The 6,000-nt window shown below is 42.2% G+C and overlaps 1 protein-coding gene across 2 annotated transcripts in view; it reads left to right on the top strand.

Moving 5' to 3' along the window:
- Positions 1-4,641, top strand: part of CIB3 (calcium and integrin binding family member 3) — a 122,554-nt gene extending 117,913 nt beyond the window's left edge. For both annotated transcript variants that reach the window (XM_056551990.1, XM_056551991.1), the window contains exon 6: positions 4,399-4,641. In XM_056551990.1, coding sequence (XP_056407965.1) covers positions 4,399-4,420 — 22 coding nt within the window. In that variant the 3' untranslated portion in view covers positions 4,421-4,641. The remainder of the gene's footprint in view (positions 1-4,398) is intronic.
- The last annotated feature ends 1,359 nt before the right edge of the window (positions 4,642-6,000 follow it).

Below are 6,000 nucleotides of genomic sequence, written 5' to 3' on the forward strand. Positions count from 1 at the left end.
TCTGATGCCGCTGCTGTGCCTGGCTCTGGGAATAAAAATTTTGTTATGGTAGGTAGCACCAGCTATCTAAAATCTTCGGTTTAAATTTCTATATTCATCTTTTAATCTTAGGGATTGTGAAGGCCTAGTGCCTACTCATGCTGCTGGCAACTTCTGGCTGTGCCATTCAGCCACTATATGGTCTCCTCATGCTGCCAACACCTCCACGCTGTGTCATTCAGCCACTATATGGTGTCCTCATGCTGCCAACACCTCCACGCTGTGTCATTCAGCCACTATATGGTCTCTTCATGCTGCCAACACCTCCACGCTGTGTCATTCAGCCACTATATGATCTCCACATGCTGCCAACACCTCCACGCTGTGTCATTCAGCCACTATATGGTTTCCTCATGCTGCCAACACCTCCATGCTGTGTCATTCAGCCACTATATGGTCTCCTCATGCTGCCAACAACTCCATGCTGTGTCATTCAGCCACTATATGGTCTCCTCATGCTGCCAACAAATCCACACTCTGTCATTAAGCCACTATATGGTGTCTTCATACTTCAGCCTCATCCAAGCTGTGTCATTCAGCCACTACATGGTGTCCTCATGCTGCCAACACCTCCACGCTGTGTCATTCAGCCACTATATGGTCTCTTCATGCTGCCAACACCTCCACGCTGTGTCATTCAGCCACTAAATGATCTCCTCATGCTGCCAACACCTCCACGCTGTGTCATTCAGCCACTATATGGTTTCCTCATGCTGCCAACACCTCCATGCTGTGTCATTCAGCCACTATATGGTCTCCTCATGCTGCCAACAACTCCATGCTGTGTCATTCAGCCACTATATGGTCTCCTCATGCTGCCAACAAATCCACACTCTGTCATTAAGCCACTATATGGTGTCTTCATACTTCAGCCTCATCCAAGCTGTGTCATTCAGCCACTACATGGTGTCCTCATGCTGCCAACACCTCCACGCTGTGTCATTCAGCCACTATATGGTCTCTTCATGCTGCCAACACCTCCACGCTGTGTCATTCAGCCACTATATGATCTCCTCATGCTGCCAACACCTCCACGCTGTGTCATTCAGCCACTATATGGTTTCCTCATGCTGCCAACACCTCCATGCTGTGTCATTCAGCCACTATATGGTCTCCTCATGCTGCCAACAACTCCATGCTGTGTCATTCAGCCACTATATGGTCTCCTCATGCTGCCAACAAATCCACACTCTGTCATTAAGCCACTATATGGTGTCTTCATACTTCAGCCTCATACAAGCTGTGTCATTCAGCCACTACATGGTCTCCTCATGCTGGCCAACACCTCCATGCTGTGCCATTCAGCCACTATATGGTGTCCTCATGCTTCAGCCTCATCCAAGCTGTGTCATTTAGACACTATATGGTCTCCTCATGCAGCAAACACCTAAACGCTGTGTCATTCAGCCACTACATGGTCTCCTCATGCTGCCAACACCTCCATGCTGTGTCATTCAGCCACTATATGGTCTCCTCATGCTGCCAACAACTCCATGCTGTGTCATTCAGCCACTATATGGTCTCCTCATGCTGCCAACAAATCCACACTCTGTCATTAAGCCACTATATGGTGTCTTCATACTTCAGCCTCATCCAAGCTGTGTCATTCAGCCACTACATGGTCTCCTCATGCTGGCCAACACCTCCATGCTGTGCCATTCAGCCACTATATGGTGTCCTCATGCTTCAGCCTCATCCAAGCTGTGTCATTTAGACACTATATGGTCTCCTCATGCAGCAAACACCTAAACGCTGTGTCATTCAGCCACTACATGGTCTCCTCATGCTGCCAACACCTCCATGCTGTGTCATTCAGCCACTATATGGTCTCCTCATGCTGCCAAAACCTTCACGCTGTGTCATTCAGCCACTATATGGTCTCCTCATACTGCCAACACCTCCACACGGTGTCATTCAGCCACTATATGGTCTCCTCATGCTTCAGCCTCATCAAAGCTGTGTCATTCAGCCACTATATGGTCTCCTCATGCTGCCAACACCTCCACGCTGTGTCATTGAGCCACTATATGGTCTCCTCATGCTGCCAACACCTCCACGCGGTGTCATACAGCCACTATATGGTCTCCTCATGCTGCCAAAACCTCCATGCGGTGTCATTCAGCCACTATATGGTCTCCTCACACTGATGCCACCTCCAGGCTCTGTCATTGTGCCGCTCTGCGGCAGTGATTCTAATAGCCATGCGGGTAAACTGCATGTTATTCTGAATAACAGTATTATTTCACTACCTCAGCACACTCCATATGCGTGTTAGAGCACAGCAAAGTGTTCTATACCCCATATTTATAAATTGCCTTTTTTAATATAGATTCGTCGCAAATAAATTTGGATCGAAACAAACTTTTTCTGAAAATTTGGCGAATCGGCCGAACCGAATTTTTGCAAAGTTTGCTCATCTCTAGGCACGACCTATACTGCATATGAAAGGCTATATATAGAAAAATACATGTATTTGCTTAGTAGCAAGTACAAGCTTATATATGTCTTATTCTATATATAGCCTTTCATATGCAGTATAGGTTGTGTCATCCATTATTAGGCACTTGTTTCCTCTTTTACGTATTGCACCTTATTGATAAACTTACCTTTAATGCCTATGATGTCTGCACTTTATTATACCATACTCATGTATTCCTTTTTTTCATGAGTCTATTGATGCACTTTATTCATACCTGTCTTCCTGGTGTTTTACCATTATGATCAGTTTTGATCTTCATTCTAATACTCATCTATGATCCCAGTCACTGCCTGTTAGTTCTTGTCCACTGGACTACCACTTTTGGATTGCCCCTTATTTTGTTTTTAATTGTTCTTATGTTTTTTTTTTTGTATTGTTTGCAATTTCATTGTTAATAAAATTAGATCCGCTTAAACGCAATTGTTTTCTTGTTCTTTGCTATGCTTAGCGTTGGGTCGGTTACCTTTGGGGATTTCTTTGTGTTCTAGCTCATCCCCATTGGCACAATTTTGTGAAAATGACAAAAATAGCCCACCAATCAATAGCTCACACCTCAGCTTTCCTTGTCTCTGGGACCAATATAACTCAGTAAACAGTACTGAATGCACATGTCAGAAGTCTATACAAAAAGAATGCTTGAAGGCACATGGTCATCAGGCAGAATTCTCATAAAGAACTGTAGCCAGAGAACTATGTGGTAATTCAAACACAACCACACAGTCCTCTCCAGTCTTCACCCCATGATCTCTATGATCTAAAAAAAAAAAAAAAAAGATTACTAGTTATCAAGTTCACAATGTACTATTTTACAAACAAGCTTTACATGGTGACTTAATTCTGACTGCCATATTTGGAGTCGGGAAGGAACTTTTACCTCTACTAAGAGGGTTTTTTGCCTTCCTCTGGATCAACTCAGTAGGGACTCAATTAGGGATATAAGTTGAACGTGATGGACTCTGGTCTTTTTTTCAACCTTATGAACTATGTTACTATGTTATTATGGGTAAGCCCACTGCCATTTCAATAAAGCAATGGCTAAATAACTATTTTGGTACCACTTATGGTCTGCCCATTAATATTTATGTGAATTTTTCATTCAGACACTTATTGTGGCTGGCTAAAACAGATGAACAATGATTATGGTCTACTATCTCTGCTAATAAGCTCAAAGAGAACCTTATTGTAACAGGATAACAATGTTAAAAGATGGTGACGCTGGTTATGACTGAGATGAAATGCTGGCACTAGCACCAAACAAACATTATTATTATTAAACGTTACTGATATTTGTGTACGGGGGAAGACTGTATGAAGACAAACTGTACTTTCATAAATATGCTTTACGGTAGCATCTTTTCTAATATACTTGATAAGAATAATAATTAAATAATTGATTTTAAGTACTTAATTTTCCAATGTGTTGCATAGGTCTAGTGCACAGAGACCTTCTTAAATGACTAATCATAGAAATGTAGCCAGTCTGAATAAATCCTTGCTTGTTTTGCCTTGCCACATAGCCACACTTATTTAGCAAATGTGGCAAAAAAAAAATAAAGGGAAAATTTGCATAATTTTTGCCCACACCTGGATCTTGCGCAAAAATTCAGCAATTTTTTTCTGTTTTTCACAGATTTTAGCTATGCGCCCTTTGATAACTGTCCCCCCAGGTATTCAAGGTAGTAAAACAAATGATATTAGAAATGATGTGCTAAAACTCTGTTCACATTGATGTTGTGTTTTGTCAAGGTTCTGGTGTTTTTGATGTTAGGAAAAGCATGTTCTTTAGTCTACCACATTACACACTATGACCATGGGATCTGTAGTTATTCAGTAAGATATGTATTAAAAAAAATAACTAATACAATTTTTTTTTTCAACAGCACATTTCATATCCGGATTTAAAGTCTCCTTGCTGTAAAGAGCTCTTCACTTGGTCTGCCTACATTTTATATTGTACATTACACATTTTATGTATTTTCATGGAGGTCTGAAAATAATAGTTTTTTGACCAATCACTAATAAAATCAAAGATCACTATACACCAAACTTGGAAGCACTAGTAATTTAATAAACAGTGAACCACGCCCCTTTCAAATATGTAATGTATGTAGTCAGGAACTCAAGTTATCAGTCTACTCCAAATCTATCAATGATAATCTAGCTCATGTGCAGATTTCATGGTAAAAAAAAAATATTTATTTACTTAGTTTCAGTTGTCTTTATTGTGTATAAATGCCAAATTATACTCAATGTATACAACACAATGTAACTCCAAGTCAATCACACTTCTGTGAAATCACACTGTCCACTCAGGAAGCAACACTGATTGAAGATCAATTTCACATACTGTTGTGAAAATGGAACAGACAACAGGTAGAAATTATAGGCAATTAGCAAGACACCACCAATAAAGGAGTGGTTCTGCAGGTGAGGACCACAGACCATTTGTCCATTGCTATGCTTCCTGGCTGATGTTTTGGTCACTTTTGAATGCTGGCGGTGCTTTCACTCTAGTGGTAGCATGAGACGAAGTGTGCAACCTGCACAAGTGAAAAACAAGCAGCAAAAACACACAAAAGAACAAATATTTATGTAAACATACTATGGCAGAAGCCTATATATATATATATATATATATATATATATATATATAGTACAGACCAAAAGTTTGGAAACACCTTCTCATTCAGAGTTTACTTTATTTTCCTGAAGATTTTAGATTCACACTGAAGGCATCAAAACTATGAATTAAAGGGGTACTCCGGTGAAAACCTTTTTTCTTTTAAATCAACTGGTAGCAGAAAGTTAAACATATTTGTAAATTACTTCTATTAAAAAATGTTAATCCTTCCTGTACTTATTAGCTGCTGAATAATACAGAGGAAATTCTTTTCTTTTTGGAATGCTCTCTGATGACATCACGACCACAGTTCTCTCTGCTGACATTATTATAATAATAATGCTTTATTTATTGTTGTGCTTAGTGGGATTTGAACCCAAGTCCCCAGCACTGCAAGGCAGCTGTTACGCCTAGCGCTCCGGGTCCCCGCTCCTCCCCGGAGCGCGTACGGCGTCTCTCTCTCCGCAGCGCCCCGGTCGGTCCCGCTGACCGGGAGCGCTGCACTGTCATGGCCGTCGGGGATGCGATTCGCACAGCGGGACGCGCCCGCTCGCGAATCGCATCCCAGGTCACTTACCCGTTCCCGTCCCCTGCTGTCATGTGCTGGCGCGCGCGGCTCCGCTCTCTAGGGCGCGCGCGCGCCAGCTCCCTGAGACTTAAAGGGCCAGTGCACCAATGATTGGTGCCTGGCCCAATTAGCTTAATTGGCTTCCACCTGGTCCCTGACTATATCTGACCTCCTCCCATGCACTCCCTTGCCGGATCTTGTTGCCCTTGTGCCTAGTGAAAGCGTTTTGTGTGTCCAAAGCCTGTGTACCAGAACTTCTGCTATCCACCCTGACTACGAACCTTGCTGCCTGCC

This window comes from Hyla sarda, chromosome 1 (assembly GCF_029499605.1).
Source record: "Hyla sarda isolate aHylSar1 chromosome 1, aHylSar1.hap1, whole genome shotgun sequence".
Lineage (NCBI taxonomy): Eukaryota > Metazoa > Chordata > Amphibia > Anura > Hylidae > Hyla > Hyla sarda.